The sequence below is a fragment of the Patagioenas fasciata genome, chromosome 6, assembly GCF_037038585.1.
Source record: "Patagioenas fasciata isolate bPatFas1 chromosome 6, bPatFas1.hap1, whole genome shotgun sequence".
NCBI classification, from domain to species: Eukaryota; Metazoa; Chordata; class Aves; order Columbiformes; family Columbidae; genus Patagioenas; species Patagioenas fasciata.
The window spans coordinates 27,049,921-27,066,534 of NC_092525.1; the positions used below are offsets into that span (position 1 = coordinate 27,049,921).

The 16,614-nt window shown below is 37.1% G+C and overlaps 1 protein-coding gene across 4 annotated transcripts in view; it reads left to right on the forward strand.

Annotated features, from left to right (window-relative positions):
• The window catches only part of CAMSAP2 (calmodulin regulated spectrin associated protein family member 2), an 85,388-nt gene that overhangs the window by 57,679 nt on the left and 11,095 nt on the right, over positions 1 to 16,614 (forward strand). For all 4 annotated transcript variants that reach the window (XM_065841754.2, XM_065841755.2, XM_065841756.2 and 1 more), the window contains 5 exons: positions 7,627 to 7,720; positions 8,788 to 8,881; positions 12,486 to 12,556; positions 13,058 to 13,127; positions 13,866 to 16,074. In XM_065841754.2, the coding sequence (XP_065697826.1) occupies positions 7,627 to 7,720; positions 8,788 to 8,881; positions 12,486 to 12,556; positions 13,058 to 13,127; positions 13,866 to 16,074 (2,538 nt within the window). The remainder of the gene's footprint in view (positions 1 to 7,626; positions 7,721 to 8,787; positions 8,882 to 12,485; positions 12,557 to 13,057; positions 13,128 to 13,865; positions 16,075 to 16,614) is intronic.

Here is a 16,614-nt window from a genome sequence, read left to right on the forward strand (position 1 = left end):
TTCTAAAACTTGGCACGAGAACTTTGGCTAGTGCTATAAACTGTTTTTCCAGTGTTAAGAATTAATTTGCTTTCAAAATAAATTCACAGTTAAAGGAGCTCTTTCTTAGTTTTCCAGTGCATCTGATTAGAGCAAGTTTTAATAAATGTACATACTCTCCTAAGAATTTTGTCACTTTGAAAAAACTTGTATTTTAAACAGATATTTTAAATATTGCCCATTGAATTAAACTGGTTTGCTGTCTCTTTTATCTCAATCTACAATAGTTAGATAGTATTGAGTAATAGGATTTATAAAAGAATGTGTCTTTGTTTCAGGATTCCTCTATTAATCAGCAAGAATTTGTTTGTTTTCAGGGTGACATCTACTGCACCGTAGGTAGCCCTTTGCTTTTGGTTCAGTCTGTTACATTCTTAGTGGAGACAAAAAGAATTAAAAGAAAACTGCTGATATGTTACTGGAAAAAGCCTCAAGAAAAAAATTACCTGAGTTTTTGGGATGACAATACTGTGCCTTGTATGGTCCTGGGAATTGCACTAGGTATCCTGACGTTGTGCTGGTCCTTAAGAAGGACGGCAGCAGAGCCTCTTTCTTTTAAAGTGATCAAGCACGAACTTTACTCACGTTCTTTACTGGGCACACAGCACTGTCCTGTTAAGTCAAGGCAGGTTGTAGATAGTAAATGATACAAAAGATTACTGCAGGACTGGACCAAGGTGGCTGTGCCCACTTTTGGCTTTCCCATCAAAACACACAGAAACAAAGTCAGGTTAATCTAAAACTTCACTTAACAGGCATCCTGAGTATTTGATATAGGCTGTCAGATTTTGCAGCAGATGAAACTGTTGGCTTGCTTCTGTTTCAGCACAGAGGAGAAATAAGCTTTGTCTGGATTTCTAGACAGCTTTAATGTCTCATAATCAAACAAAGCTGAAAATAAGTTTTGTTGTTCCTCACCCATTTCTTCTCCTCTAAGAAAAATACATGTGTGAAGTTCTTCATAAGATGTTTACTAAGGCAGGGCTACTGATGTTAAAGAAAAAAATATTTGAATACATTCCATGGATGCTTGAGGCACCACCAAGGGACCATACTGGTTCCTGGTTGTTTTCCTTTGAGACAGGCAAGCACAAGTAGTGAGAGACTAAAAAAATGATCACAATATTTTCTGAATCTTCCCTGCGTATTAAACAAGAGGAAAGAACAGAAGATATTGCATCTCTCTTCAGTTGTGCAGATTGCTTTTTTTTGTCCTGATTGTCCCTATTCCTTTCTCCTTGTAAGCTGTTTTATCCTGAGAAAGAGTTTAAAAAAAAAAGTCTTGTTCTTCACCTGTATCTGGGAAATTATACAGAACTGACAGAAGTGTTTTATTGTGTCTTGACACACACGTGCTCTGCTTATCCACAGAACAAGATTGTAGAAATAAAAGGAATTGCATGAAGTGCAGTCACAGGAAGCATGAACTACCCTGCAGAACAGTAGCAAGTTCTTTATTGCTTGGCTCAACGATTGATTAGCACTGCAGTGTAACAGTCAGTATGTAGCATCTGTGGCTTGAATAAAGGTCTTATGAAATGTATAATTCCTGAAAGAAGGTCATCAGGGACTTGTACGGAACCTGAATAGAAAGAAGAAAAAAATGCTCACATGTTCCAGTTGTCACGTGAAATTTATGTTTAAAGTATTTCTAAAAGAGGAAAAACATGGTTATTCTCATGATATTTTCAGTTCATTCTCTGCCAGTTTATTCTAGTAGGATCATAAGGGTTCAGACCTAAGAACAAGTCATTTAGGAGGTTGACTATCAAAGAGGGTACTGATAGACAGCTTGAATCATTTGATGTTTGCCGTGATTTGAGAGTTCACATAGGAACTTGGCATTGAATCAATTCACAAACAGTTAATTGTTGTCTTTCATTTGTGTTCCTTAATCTGAGCCTTCAAAAATGTGTGGTCTTTTGGGTTTTTATTGTTGGTTTTGCTTGTTTTGGTTTGTACTATTGTTGTTTGGTGGTGTTTTGTTTTGTTTGTTTGTTTTAAATAGTGATCCTAAACTTTTGCTGCTCATTTTACATACATGTATTGTTGTACATTCCATTTTCCTTCATAGAGGATTGAGTCAGGTTGAGACAGACACCATAACCAATATTAGAAAACCTCTTATTAATTCAGCTGCTAGTATTGATAGAAGGAATCCGTTGTTAATAAGACATCAGTTCACACAGTGCACTCATTTGCTTACACACACGTGTGCTCAGTCAGTCACTTTTATTGGCTTGGAGGCCAACTCAGAGCCCTACTAGAAGTAAGGGGTCCTGCTGGCTCACCAGGGGCTTTTGGGAAGGTGTCCAGAAAGTCTCTCGAGGGGTTACTTATCTCTTCAGGTGTGTACATAAATGTAATGGTGTACTCTGCATAGAACAGGTCCTGCCCGTATGGGTGTGGGTAGGGCTCTGCAGCTTGTTGCTGACACTGCCTTGTGCAGATGTGGCTGAGTCCTGCTGTGCTGTGTGGGGACTCTTGGGGACTCAACAGAACAACAGGTCTCTGCACCTGCCGGTTTCCTGGGGGACTTTGCTGCCTCTCAGTATGGCTCCTTGCTCTCTTTGCTGCTGGTGACTGCGGAGCCTGTTCACCCAAACTCATGCAGAAGTCACATTTATTCAGGATGAAAGCCTTCTGCATGTGAAATGAAGCCATCTGAGAGATTATTGCTGTCTCTTGTCTATGAAGAGTGTTCCTCTGACCTAGATGTGGGCCAGACTCTAAACTGTGCAGAATTACAACTAAGCACATGGAACAGGTACCTTATTTTTACACTCAAGTTACTAACCAGAGCAGGCAGAACATTTGCATTGTCAAAGGCTCAGTAGGCTGGTTCTAGAACTCCTTTTTTATTTCCCATTGCTGAATTGAACAGAATATGTCTAAATGGTTAACTTATATTAAAAATCTTTATTATATTTGAACATTTTGAGCACTTGCACTTTCTAATGTAATGTTGATGGTGATATTGCAAACAACGTGAGCAGAAGCTATAATCAGCATCATGTCCTCAGAGACATGAAAAACAGAGTTCAAATATGTCACGTAGATAAATCCTAGAAATGAAGGGCTACACAATGTCCACAAGTGTTGCACAGCTTTCCCTGGATTCCCATTTGGCTGATGTAAAAGGATTTGGGATCAGGAATGAAAAGGAAGATTCTACCAGGGAACAGTTTTTCAAGAGAGAATTTCTCTCTTGAGAGGGACCAAATGTTCCTGACTCATTATTTAAAGGGAAGCAGCATGGTTTGCTTTCACTGAGGTTAATCGGCCAGTTTTCCCTCTTCTTTTTTTTCTGCTCTGAAATAAGACATAGTGGAGTTTTCAGCTGGAGTTGTTGTGGCAGGAGACATGACAAACCAGTAGTGCGTGGATCATAGACAGAACTGTAGCTTGGCCTTCTCCAGGGTTGGATTTATAACATATAAACTATGGATCTGCATTTGAGGTAACTTAACTTTCTTGGCCTGCTGAACAGCAAATCTAATGTGTATCATGCTATACATTTTTCAGTGTATTTTTATGTTCATTTTGAGCAAATGCCTGAAAGAGTCTATGGCTGCTTTTCCATTAAATTGTACTGGATTCAAACCAGATTACAAATTATTTGTATCACTTGCATATATGACCTTGTAGGTATATGCGGATCTAAAACCTATAAATATTAGAAGGATACAATTTATTTTAAATTGCAAGAGTAGAGGTACTATTTCTGTTAAGAAATTTGATTTTTAAATTAATGGTGATTTTTTAAATTGTGGAGGGGGAATAGAGACATTAAAGAAAATAATTTATCTTTTTTGTATAAAATTTTAGAAAATGAGCTAGCTTGTCTCCTTTTGATACAGAAGCAACTAATTACTTTAGATTTTATACTCAGAATATGGGAATATTTTTTTTCTTCCAAAATATGATCTCCCAATATGTTTTACAGATTTTTATTTTTATCGTACAGTACCAGAAGATGCAATAGAGAAAACGCAACCAGTAGTGCAGCTGACTACATGCAACTGATGACTAGTCTGCAAATATCAAATAGAAAAAAATGAAATCAGAATGTTTGGCAAATAAAAGCATCTTTGAAGCTGCAAGTCTGCCATCTGCTGTTCAATGGTTTTGAGCCAATTTGAACTGCTCAGAGCTTAGTTATTTTTTAGTACTATTAAAATACTGTTATGCCTCTGAATATTTTTGTGTATAAGTGCGTGTGATAATCATGTGACGAGCTGTTAGAACTTTTGTCAGCATAATCGAGGCAAAAATCTTTGGAAATAATATCTACATTCTTTCTAGCCTGGAGTACCAGGATTACTGCAGACTCATTTTCCCAAAAAATTAAGTTACTGATCATCAATCTTCCCCTTTGATTATCATTATTAACAATACTTTCTGACTAAAAAGAACTTGTGAGAAAATGTCCTTTCCATCATGATGTTTCACCATCAAACTTCTAAAGTAACCCCAGTTCTGAGCAGACTGTGCAGCTAACAGTTTCATTTTTACTTCAGTAAATAGTGCTCTGGTGATTTTTTGGAAAAACTGGCTTGCAGTAGCTCAGGACTGCACAGATCTTTTCAGAAGGAATATACCTAAAACAGTCACACTATTAAATGCAGCATCTCAACATAAACATAAGAAATTAGGATATTTAAAGTATTATTTCAGATGAAGACAAAGCTGTGATTAGAACTTTTTGTAATTCATTTTTGGTAGTAAAAAAATCAAGTAAAACATACAAAAGTTTGAGAGGAGGTAAGGGGAAGAGGAAAATATTAAGAGAAAAATTGTAGAAAATGTGATATATTCGATTCTGTGATATTTAGAAATTGTAGTATTGTATCATAATTTGTCTGAGAAGTACATCTGATTTTTTTTCTTTATGTATATCGCTTGCTAATGAAATCAGTGTGTGATACCAAAATACTCTGCTGAACATTTTCACTGAATGGAAAAGATTTTGCTGCGAGCTTTTCCTCATTCAGTTTTGTTGCGCTGAATAAGCAGAGACGGGGTTTTTCCTCGTCTGTTTATAGTTCGTATGTAATAACTATGGCAACATCTGGCTGATCTCTTCACCATATACGTAAGTGTATGAGCAGCTTTCAGTCTAAGAGTATCCCTTTGCTGGACTAAAGGCTTATCTGCCTTAGAGATACTCAGGAAAAATAGATCTGAATTAAAAGTTTCAGAAAAATTTACTCATACAGAATTGAGATTATGTCACTTATTAAACATTTCTGTTGTAAATTTTTGTTTATTTAAAAAAATACATTATATGTTCTTTCTGCTAATGCTTGTGGTTTGTTTCTGAAATAAAACAAGGCTTTGTTTAGAATTTTTGTCAAACATTTGCTCACACTCCAAGATTTGAGGTACTCATGTTTATGGCAACAAAACTAGTGCAACAATGGAATTTGACATTTGAAGGACTGAAAACATAGTGAAGCTGTTAAAAAAAGTCTTTCATAGAAGTCTTACATAGTATGGATACAATTTCGGAGTACATCCTCTGTGGGCATATGCCAGGTGTGCTTAAATACACAGCTGAACATTGAATATGAGCAGTCTTATATTTATGTAGTTATGCAGTGGTAAGTTCATGAGTCCATCAGAGGATACATAGCAGTTTTCTTCTATTTCCTTCTATTTCTACTGGATCATAAAAAGCTTTGTCTTTCTGCTTAGATTTTCTTCCTCTAGCTGGTGAATTGATGACAGAAAGCATACAGACTTTGCAGCTCTGTGTGCCTGAGTCAACATGAAAAATTTTGCATTGGACAAAGTTAAAAAGAAACCATGTACCACTGGTTTTACTTTTTCAGCATTAGTCTTATTTTTGTTCAAGAACCATCAGCTAAATCATTTGCTATAATCTTAGAGTGCTGCAATTTGTTAGCTCTTATTTAATACTCCTTATTCTTCTAAAATCCTTTAGGAAGGAAATAGCATGTTGATATGTATGGCTCTCTCCTACAGAGTTCTGTGAAATTGAATAAGTAAATTATTTGTAAGTTTAAACTAATTTTAAAGATCATATGCATTTATTTTGGGAGCCCAAATGCAGTTCTTAGTCTGCAGCAAGGTTTTCTGGGAGACAAAGGAAAGCATCACTGCTAACAAAGGGCTGGAAATTAGAAAAATGCCCCATGCTCTCCTCATGAGAATGTTTCGTGTGTATAAAGATTGCTTGGTTAATGTCTACAATGGCAAAGTCTATACTGAAGATCATCTTCAGCCACAGAAAATGTAGAAGTTGACTCCCTTTTAAAAAACCAAAAATAAATGATGTTTTTTTCTGCATTGGCTCTGAATTATTTGTATTACCACAAAACTCAGGAGACATTGCTTTCCTTTGAAACTCTTCTCTGAAACAAATCGTTAAATAAATTCCCACTTTCCCTAAGATACTATTTTCACTTAATTTCATTCTCCAAGAAAAATAAAAAGAGAGTGTCTCATAGTTTAGTGTAAAAATGCTAATTTTCTCAAGTACAGAAATTTTTGAGACCAAATATTAAGAAAGCTTTCTTTTTAAAGAAGGTCCCACAGAAATATATTTTGGGTTTCAATATTAGTTTATAAGTTGCAAGTGCTCTTGGTGGTGTTGTTAGCAAAAATTACACCAGTGAGGTTGTTAATTTATATTTTCCCATTTAGGCTGTATGAAACGTTAAATGAAAATAACAAAGTGGAGAAAATAAAACAATATTTGAAATTATACTAGTGTTAATGGCACGAAAAACTGACTAAGGATGCTTGGTTTTATAAGTATTGTTAGCTAGACATTGTTGGGGTTTATGTCAGAAAGACTGTATTTTAAACTGTTTCAAAAACATGTTTAATAATGGTGTCCCAATGTAACACATAAAGAGAGGTTTGTGCTGTTGTGTGGATGTGGTGAGGTGGGTGACACGTTTGTGTACCTGCCAGGCCCAGCTCAGGCCTGCGCTTGTTGACCTCCCACAGCTGCTATTTCTGGATGTGAAACATCTGAACCTTGTGGACGGAGCAGCTGAGGTCTGTGATCTTTGGAGCTAAAACCTGCATTGAACAAACACTGCTGCTGCTTTTTGGTTTGCACTAAAGACTTGTAAATTGGGCTAGATCTTCAAATGTGGCAAAAAGCACGTGATTGACACAGAGACCTAAGTCAGATTCCAAATTCCTGCAATGAAACTAGGGGCTACCAGAGTTTTTTCACAGTAAAAGGCTCTGAAAATCTTATTGCCTAGCCTTGCAAAATGATGGAATTTTCACTGCTCTTTTTAATGGAAATGGCTAATCCCTTAGGCAGGTATCCCTCTGCACCCACCATGTACCTCTCTGCCATGTGTAAAGACATCAGGCCCTGAGCATGTGCTTATTATGAAACGTTTCAACCCAGTTACCATCTGGTCGGGTTATGTGTATCGTATAGTTGGTGCTGCGACTCAGTCTTACTGATCTTAGTTTCTAAGAAATCAGTAGAGAAGACAGTGTAAACGGGATGAAACGCAGAGGCGTATCGCAAATAATGCTTAATCTATTTATTTGTAGGCTTGCCTTTTACCATAAACATATCTTCTTTTTTGGTAGAGCAACTACATGGTGTTCATGGCAGAATTGTTCTGGTGGTTTGAAGTGGTGAAGCCATCATTTGTACAACCTCGTGTTGTTGTGCATCCCCAAGGTAATTATATTAAGGATCAGTTTTAATATGCATGTTTTTAATGTATGTGTACAGATTGCCGTGGTGTTCACAAATACAGCGAACATTTTAGCTAACAGGATTTGGTGGCGTACAATCCCCTTTAAGAAGCAGCAAAGTACTCTTTCCTCATGTTAATCTTCATCTCATAGATCATGATTAGATGTTGTTATCTATTACCAAAAACTCATTTGAATTGTTGTGGTGTGATCACTTGCAAATTTTCCTGACCTGAACAAGCCTAGAATCCATTTATGCCCATGCACGGATTACAAACATAATAAGGAGCTAAGAACAGAATTTAGCCTGAAGAGCTTGTATTGCTGAGGAAATGATGCCGAGATAAAGATCTGGGGAAAGTGGACAGATAGTTAAGTGTAAAATTGCTTTTTGTACCTGGGTGCAAAGGCACAGTCTTCCATCAGTGAATTCTGGAATTTAAAAATCCACCTCAGGTAGCTCTTGAGATCTGTTAATGAGTACAGAGTCACGGTAGCTTAAACATTCATACAATAGTGCTATCATTGGCTCTGCAAGAGCTAGGAATAGATTTTCATTGCATGGCTTTTATGCATTTTTTCATTTATATGCTTTAAAACGTATAAAAAACTGATTTAAATATTTTAATCATTGCTAACTAATTTAGGATATGATAAAACTACTATTTTCTAGCTGAAAATTCAGTTGATGGGTTTGGGGAAGAAAAAAAAAATCAGGAAAACTTATTGCAGAAGAAGAATATTTATTTTTGCTGAAAAGATTGCTTGCTTTTGATTTTGTGGCTCTTTTTCAGGTTTTTTGTTATATTATTTCTTTCCTTCCCTAGTTATTTTTGTCATTCTCCATTCCTTTAATTAGTACCCATATGGGAACTCTGGAAGAGGTAAAGCTGAAAGGAAGTGACTGGGTTTTAATCTAAATAAGGAAACCAATGAAAAATTTTTAAGTTGTTGGAAATCATTATTTCAGATTGTTTCAGACAGCTTTTCTACTATGGATTTGATTTGAATACTAAACTGTAATAACTAGAGTTTTGTTCTTCCTGGCAGCTGAACCCACAAAAGATACAGCTTCTGCTCACAGCTTGAATGCTAACAGAAGAAATTATGTGGATGGCCCATCTGGTTCTGACTTCGGAGCCAGGTAACGTCAGAGAATCACTAGTACTGTTTCACAATCTTCTTCGCATTAAAAATCAAACAGTCTTTTATTTCATTTTGTTGCCTTTTTGCAATGCTCAAGGAGCAAGTTACCCAATGTAATCTGTAGAATTTGGTGGAAGATCCCGTAGGTTCACTGTTTCCCCGCTGCCCCGTTGCGCGGCAGGCAGCACGTTCACGTTTGCGCTGTTGGTGTTTGCCGCTCGGCCAGCGCGCTGCTGTCTCACCAGTTTCCAAAACAACCCTTACTATTCAGCAGGGAAGTGTCACACGGCTTCCTTGTCCTCCTCAGCTTCACGAGGGGCTGCCGACCAAGTCTGCTCTGAAAGGGCTATTTTTCTGGAATTCACAGCCAATTTTCAAAAAATGGTAAAGGAAGTAAACTAAGATAACAGCAAGAAAACTACTGAGTGAGCATTTTAATTTGATCTGATTATGTTACTTAAGTACCACAAAGGTCAAATAGGTAAAAATAAATACTTACAATGAACTTCCCAAGTCTTGTGAGCATCAAGAATGAAAAGCTAACTGCTTTATTAAATATGTTTTGCATTATTTCTAATTTTTTTAAATACATGTGAAACATTATTTTTAGTATTACTGCTACATGTTTGGAAGCGATATAAAGCATCCTGTTTCCCCTGTGTTCGCTGGCTGATCATACATTTGATAAGAGGCAGAAATTGCATGTTAGGCCTGTGATCTGAATGGAGTGGATGAGGAGTGGCATTGCGTTATATTTTATATTTGGGGGCAAAGGTTTACTCGTTGTATTTGAGCTGATACAGAGGAGAAGGACAAAATTAGCATTTTAGTTGGATATTCAGCAAATTGTTGGTTGCCAATCAAGCTAACTAATTCCATTCAGCCTTTTCTGTTGTTTTTCAATGAGGTTTGTGCGCAGGGAGTGTTTGGTTGATTTGGGGTTTTTAAATTTTTTTTTTAGCCATTAGGAATCGATGCTGACTTTGGTCAGGAAGTAGTATTTCTTACTATCATTAAATGCTATGATTCTGAATCTCTTTTTCCTGTGTGTATCTGAAGTGTTTCCCTTGTAGACAATGAGGTTATTTTAGTGTAAACTGAGCATATAAGCCAGGAGAAAAGGAAACAGTAGTTTAGAAGATCTCTTTTGGAACAGGGACTTCCAAGGCCATTTGCACTTTGCAAAGCCACTGCAGGCAGTCCAGCAAACACTTGTAACTATGACTGTCCAACAGAACAAAGAAAGCTTTGCAGTAAAAATCACTATTTTTATGTGGCTTCCAACCTGATATCCCCCTTTAAGTGCTCTTCATGAAAAAAACTTCAGTGACTTATCTTTTAGATTTTCTATGAAGGTAATAAATCATAATGTCAGTTATACTTAAAAACAAACTAGACTTAAGGAACAGAGTTCTGTGCCATTCTTTCTCTTGTGCTGTAACGATCACTGTGGAGGAGATTTTTCCTTACATTTAAAGAAAGCTAGTAGGTGAATACTGAAGAAAACACAAGTCTGTCTGTGGTCTTGACTGTGTTTTACTCAGATCTTTTTAGATCCCTGCAGCTGAAGCCATTAACCCTTCATTTATCCCTGCTCTAACAAATTTTGTCAGTAAGATATTCTATTTTTCATTAACTTAAATCTGTGTTTTCTCTGTGTACATTTTTGTCTGTGTAGATGGTTTTGGCCTCTAAAGAGAACTGACTAGAAGTTTTAGGACAAGCATCTGAATTCAGTTCGTACTTAAAAAAGCATTTATGTTCCTTAGTGCCATTACCATTGCAAATTTAAGTCTCTAAGTCGCCACTAAGGTGTTTTGTAGTATTGCTCATGTTTCCTGAGACTTATTCAGAGACGCAGTAAAAATTACAGTGAACCCCTTGTGGGTGGTGGATTGCGTATTGTAGTATCTCATCACAACACTGCTTTGGTGTCTGTACAAGTCATGGAAATGGATTTGTTCTGGAGTGTTGAGAGTAATCCTCATAAACCAGTGTACTTCATCCAACTTGATGGTACTTCACGGCATTGTAGGACAAAGGAGGCGCCTAAAAGGCCTTCTCAGACGGTGGGAATCTGACACGGGGGCTGCAGGTTCCCTGGCAGAGCAGACCTGACTGCAGGATGTCCTGCTTCTGACCTTCCTCCTTGTCCCGACTGCACATTCCTGTCCCCTGGGCTGTTTGACAGCGTCATTTCAGTGTACAGAGATGGAAAAAACTAAGGCAGTCGGAAAAAGTGAATGTTTTTCTGCTGGCTTAGCTTGTTGCAGTGACTCAGTGGCCAGGCTGGAGAGCTGGATCCAGCGCAGGGGAGGGAGCAGGACTGTGGCAGCGAGTGGTTATGATGGCTGAGGTTGCCATGGAACCACAGTCGTGGTGCCCAAATCAGTGTTTTCTTGAGAAATGAAGTGTATAGATTTCATTTGTGGTAGCAAATTTTCGCAGGCTACTGGATGAAATTTTGAATGCATACTTTTGTTTTAAGATAAGTTATAGACTTTATGATTTTTAAATTTTCACAGAAATCTCAAATACCATTCAAAACAGAGATGTCAGGTAGCTAGTGTGTAGTGTTATTAACGCCAAAAAATCAGGCATTTATGAGAACCTTTTTTGAATAATTTGGTATATGCTTATAAAAGATGCTTTTGTAGATTGTAAAACAACAATATTTTTCATAAATTGATGTGAATATCCTTCCCACAAATAATATTTAGAAACATTCCTAGAGCATACTGCATATAAACTATAAAAGCACTAAACAAATATTTTGCAAATTACTGATTGGGAAAAGGAAGTTTGGGAGCATGATCTTCAACTCTGTGAACAAAGTTCAAAACGTGAAAGGATTTAATGCAGTGTGGTTTTGAAGTCTGGCTTCTGTAGAAGCGTTTTACATACAAATGCATGCGTCTCTGTGCACGTGTCTTTGATCCTGAAGAAGCGCCTTGATCAAAACACTGAATTATGTTAATCCTGTTCTGGATTAACACAGCTAGTCTATTACAGACCTTCTTGATAAACAAACAAACAAAAGTATCTGGTTTAGGTAGAAACAGAAGAAATCTTTGTAGTTACTGTTTTAGTAGTCAATATGTTTCTTGTAGTTATAAATTCCTATCTGTCACATAATCTCCTTTATCCATGTATAGTGCATATTTCAGTCCAGACACAAAGTAGAAATTTCAGACTAAGCAACTGAAAAGAGAGATGCATGAGAAGTGTGTGATCTTAGCTGCAGTCACTCAGTTTTGAGGCCAGTAGGAACTGCCTCATTTTGTTCATGTTTATGTTTGGGTTTTTTGCTAAAATCAGCCCTAAAAATGAGAACCTTCTAATAGTGACGTTTACATTAAATAAATCATTTGTGTAGGAGAAATAACTTTATGACTTTTTATGTCTGTCTGCACTAGGTCCAGTTAAAGGTAATATGTGTTCTCTTTTTAATTAATAAATTAATATTTCAATAAAATAATTACACCTTCCTTTCTTCCCGGTCACAAAAAATGAATCTGTTTTTGTGTTGGCCCAGGACATGAAGTCTGGTTGCCCTTATGATGTGATGTATTTCTTATAAGTTAATGTCTCTTGCTTTACAGATTGGAGAGTCCAACTTATACACCATCTCAGCAACTGCAAACACCCCAACAGCCTTATTCATCTGTTCCAGGTAACACTTTACAAGTGGGTGGAAGAAACAATGAGACAAGGTGTTGTCTTCTGAGTAAATTGCTATCTTGCTTATATTTATTCAAACAGTGTTTATGCAGAAATTACTAGGAGAGTTTTACATTAAAGGTTAATGAATGAGTTCTGTAATTTATAAAGTGTACAAATGGAAAGTTTGTGTTTCTACTTCTTATATCGTGTGTATTTTTTTTAATTTGACTTCTGTTTTGGTAATGTGGAATATAGCTTTCAACAAGTATTTGTGGTATATTTTTAATAGTATTCGTAGTACATTTTACTCCATAGTAAATTCTTTGAGGGATGAGGGGTGTAATATATTCAGGATGAAATTGACTTAACTTGTATTCTTAATATAAAATCACTTTTTTGCCATCTCGGTCTTCTAAGTAATGAAGCAAACTAATTTGTTAAAGCAACAGGAGGTGATGTTAAAATCATTTTTCATAGCAACTACCTTGGTTTCTATTTTAATTTCACTTAGGAGTCATCAAAAGGTCCACATCAATGTCTTACGTAGACGGGTATGTAGGGACATGGCCCAAAGAAAAAAGGTAAGCAGTCTTATTATACGAGTTGGTTAAAAAATTATTACGTATTGGTCATAAATAGTAGTAAACGCTCCATTATAGTTTGGATTTTCAGAATCCTATAATAAGAGTCCTTGTAAGCGACTTGCAAAAGTAGAAAAAGAAAGAGAAAACTGTATCATGGATAAAAAACTCAGTAATAGGAAACAAATTTTGGAAATAAATCACCTTTTTTTTTTTTTTTTTACATTGAAATGAAGTGTATTTGAGATATTTGATTGGTTGGGATTAAATATGTTCACATTTACTCATGCCATCAACTAGCAGTGGTAAGACTCATGGCTAATGAGCTCAGTAGTATTTAAACTTGTATTATTTTGTGGATAGTAAGAACAGTTAGATTGGTAATAAACTCTTAATCTGTATGGTGTAAATGAATTTAAATTGGTAAGAGTTACAGTGGTGGGTTATTCAGTAAGTGCAAATTTTCACATCTTCCTTCTGATCTACTATGGCAATTCCTATATTCCTAAAGTGCCCAGAATTGATTCCAACGTAATAAAAAGTGTTGGCTATTTGTAAAGAAAATGTTGTTATATTCTGTTTTATTGTGCATTTTATATTTATTATGTTTGCATATGAAGCTAGGCAAAATACACCTAACAGTGCCCTTAATGCTGCAATTTTAAAACAGATAGTGAACATTTCATTGTTAATAATCATGAGTTGCTCAGTTATTTCCTTTATTCTAATCTCTATTAGGTCATCATTACATGGAGTTTCATTTGACATTTCTTTTGACAAAGAAAAAAGCATTCCAGTAACTACTCCAAACAGAGGAATGACGAGATCAGTGAGCAATGAAGGCCTTACAGCAAACATCAACCGCATACCGAAACACAGAAAAAGTCTGTCCTTCAGGCCATTAAATGGAGAAGAGGAAAATCAAGATATTGAAGAGGAAAAGGACATGATAGCTCATAAAGATTCAAAGGCCAGTCAGTCTCTCAACATAAATCAAAAAAATGCCAATGAGAGCAGCCACTACAGGTTTCCAAATGGAGCTCTGCAAAACAGAGCAGTTCTGGATGATTTTGGCAATCAGATTGAGACACCAAGCATTGAAGAGGCTTTGCAAATAATTCATGACACTGAAAAATCTCCCAGAGTTATCCAATCAGACCAAATTACAAATGGGTTCTTTCTTCACAATCAGGAAATGAGTATCTTGAATTCAAACATTAAACCGAATCAGTCTACCCCTGATATAATTACAGACACAAAAGGTGCTCTGAGTCCTGTGACTGACAACACAGAAGTAGATACTGGAATACATGTCCCTTCAGAAGATATTCCGGAGACGATGGACGAGGATTCTTCATTGAGGGATTATACTGTAAGCATGGACTCTGACATGGAAGAACCATCTAAATTTCTCCAGGATTATGACATGCGAGCTGGCAACCACAGAGATCAATTAAGTCCCTGTCCCAGCTCAGTAAGTACTAAATCACAGGCAGGCAGTAGTGCTTCTTCAAGTTCGGGGGTTAAAATGACTAGCTTTGCAGAGCAGAAATTCAGGAAGCTGAATCACACAGACAGTAGAAGCAGTGGAAGCAGTTCTCAGAAAACCACGCCAGAAGGTTCTGAGCTGAACATCCCTCATGTGGTTGCTTGGACTCATATTCCTGAGGAGGCATCTGTTCCACAAGGAAGAGACACTACACAGTTACTGGCTTCTGAAATGGTACATCTGAGGATGAAGCTAGAGGAAAAGAGGCGAGCCATTGAAGCGCAGAAGAAGAAAGTTGAAGCTGCATTCACAAAGCAGCGGCAGAAAATGGGAAGAACGGCATTTCTTAATGTTGTGAAGAAGAAAGGTGATGGAGTATCGCCTCTCCGAGAAGAAGCAGCAGGAGCTGAAGATGAGAAGGTATTCACTGACAGTAACCAGTTGAAAGAAAAAGAAACTCAAAAATTGGATGAACAAACTAGTAAGACTTCAGAATTAATAAAAGGAAACCCTGAAAATTCTCATGGCAAGTGGTCAAAATCTCCTGCTACTCCTATGGATGCTGAAAAGCAATGGAATTTAGCAAGCCCCTCAGAAGAAAATTTAAATGAAGGAGACCTCTTAGAATATACAAAATCTATTGAAAAACTAAATTCTTCCCTACACTTTCTACAACAAGAAATGCAACGTCTGTCCCTTCAACAGGAGATGTTAATGCAGATGAGAGAGCAACAGGCTTGGGTTATTTCTCCTCCTCAGCCTTCTCCTCAGAAGCAGATTCGGGACTTTAAGTCTTCATCAAGGCAAATTGGAACTCCATCCCCTGTTGCGCCTTTCTCACAGGAATCTCCCCGCTCTACACATCAATCTCCACAGTCTTCCAATAGGAAGAATGCCTCTTTTCACATTAAAATGCAAAGGACTCCTAGGCCAAATGAACTGAAAATAACACCTCTAAACCGAACCTTGACTGCCCCGCGGTCTGTAGATAGTCTTCCCCGTTTGAGGAGATTTTCTCCAAGTCAGGTTCCCATTCAGACTAGATCATTTGTTTGCTTTGGAGATGATGGTGAGCATGTAAGTGAACCTCAGTTAAAGGGAAATCTTTTGAAGGAAGTCAAGCCTTCAGAAGAGGTAGCAAAAGAAGAAGGACCAAAATTGCAGAGAGAGCCTGAACAGAAGTTGGAGGAAAAGGAGATTAAACCTATTGAATCTACTGTTTCTGAAGTATTATCTCAGCCTATCACAGAAACCGTTTGCCTCACCCCAAATGAAGATCAGCTAAGCCAACCCATTGTACCAACACCAGCTCCCAAAACAGCAAACTTAATTGAAGTTTCCCTGTCAGATTTGAAGCCACCAGAAAAAGGCGAAGTATCTGTTGAGAAATATGAAGGTGAGAGTGATAGAGAACAATTTGAGGATGACCAGAAAGTGTGTTGTGGATTCTTTTTTAAGGTAAGAGAACTAGTGGATGCGTATGTCTGCTATTAAACTTCCTTTGAAAGGGAAGTTGTTAATTCAGATACAGATTTCAGTGATGAGGTCAGAGTGATTGAAGTCAGAGTAGATGGTTCTGTAACTCTAGACGTAGAAGTGGATCTTGTGCACTTGATTAATTTGGCATCGTAAGAGTAGTGATATTCTACCATACTGCAGTTCTGAGCATGCCAGAGTATCCCTTTTCATTCATCATTATAGAAGAGTGCTTGGGGATTTGGGTGAGGGAAGATGTATGCTGAATGTAGAATTATTTTTAACATAAGCTTTGGTGATCTTAATTAAACATGCTCGCATCTCACCCTTGCTTCCCTGTCCCACCCCCAACTATAACTAAAAGGTTTTTGAAGTACCTGACAGTCTGCATTTTAAAACAATGTTTAATGTTGTACTGTGGAAAGTCTTTTTCCGTCGCTTGGCTGGCTAAGGAAGTATAGTCTTTCAAGACTCCCTTTTGAAGTTGGTATTTGGGAACACTCCCTGTTGTCTTATTAAAGA